Source organism: Stomoxys calcitrans, chromosome 4 (genome assembly GCF_963082655.1).
Source record: "Stomoxys calcitrans chromosome 4, idStoCalc2.1, whole genome shotgun sequence".
Taxonomy (NCBI): Eukaryota; Metazoa; Arthropoda; class Insecta; order Diptera; family Muscidae; genus Stomoxys; species Stomoxys calcitrans.
In genome coordinates this window covers 135,671,651-135,672,816 of record NC_081555.1, presented here as the reverse complement: position 1 = coordinate 135,672,816, position 1,166 = coordinate 135,671,651, and the positions used below count along the sequence as shown (strand labels likewise).

Below are 1,166 nucleotides of genomic sequence, written 5' to 3'. Positions count from 1 at the left end.
AACGCGTTAAACTGGCCATCAGGGCAACAACAACCGCGATGCAGCTTTGGAGTGTAAGAAGGAAATTAACGCCTTCTCAGAGGATGGCATTATCCGCATCGTTATCGTTTGGGGAATGAAAGTGCAAACGATTTGTCATTTGTTGTACATTCCGTATTGACACAGACCAAGGTTTACACCCGATCTCGCAAGCACGTCCGCTATTCCGTTTTTTAAAATATCCTTATGTACTGGAACCCAGCATATAGCAAGGATATGAAACCTCAAAAGAGATTTTAAAACCTCTAGACAACGACTCAAAACTTTAGATGTTAGACTCGTACCAATTCAAGCTTGACTATCGCTGTAGATACAGAAGTCAGATTTTCTCTATAGTGCATGGTGCGGCCAGCTGGCCAATCAATTACAAACGGGAGTGAGTTACTAGAAAGTCTAGTATTCTTTATCCTTACTTCAGGAATAAGGAGATCAATATCTGTGAAGCACACACCATGGAAGTATCGATAGAACAGCGTCACACAACCCACATTACTACGATGATCAGGGGAAACCATAGAACTGGATACCCTATCGTCGCCAATCAACACCAACGCTCTTCTCTGAACGCGGTCCAGAAGTTCCAAGGCTGATTTGGAAGCTTCAGCCCATGCATGTGAAATATATTCCATCTTCAGCCTTATATAGGTGGTAGTGATATTGAAAAGGTCAACGAGAGTGAAGTAATTCTTGCACCTTCTAAGAGAGCCAAGACACTTGGTTGAAAATAGTTACAACCGTTTCCATTCTCCATCTTAGATCCGTCTGTAAAATAAACCTAATCCGATGCTTCAGCCATTCCGTCAGAATCGGTTTCCTAATATAAAGTCCACGGTTCACTATTTCCGTCCATACCTGTAAGTCCGTCTGCAGACCATTCAGTATGTTGTCTTGCACACGGGTATGTCTGATTGGACTAAACAATGTCCTCACTGTCGACTCCTTTATAAACAAATCGATTCCCATCCTGACCTCCAGTGATCTTGTCGCAGCAGTGCTAATAGCCCCAGTCATGAATCTCATGTCAACCCTATTTACCCTGTCTAGATTACGCCCCTAAATCACCAAGTAGAGGAGGAGGACTACGTAGTCTGACCAGAGCCCTTAATCTGGTACCACGGGAGTCTGGA

At 43.6% G+C, this 1,166-nt stretch overlaps 1 protein-coding gene across 1 annotated transcript; it reads right to left on the bottom strand.

Moving 5' to 3' along the window:
- Positions 1 to 311: 311 nt before the first annotated feature.
- Positions 312 to 668, bottom strand: LOC131997033 (uncharacterized). The gene has a single exon (XM_059367283.1). The coding sequence runs from the start codon at positions 666 to 668 to the stop codon at positions 312 to 314; it is 357 nt and encodes a 118-aa protein (XP_059223266.1).
- Positions 669 to 1,166: the final 498 nt, after the last annotated feature.

Bases quoted from the DNA above. Each gene is read 5' to 3' on its own strand.
- LOC131997033 (XM_059367283.1), bottom strand. From the start codon at position 668: ATGGAATATATTTCACATGCATGGGCTGAAGCTTCCAAATCAGCCTTG.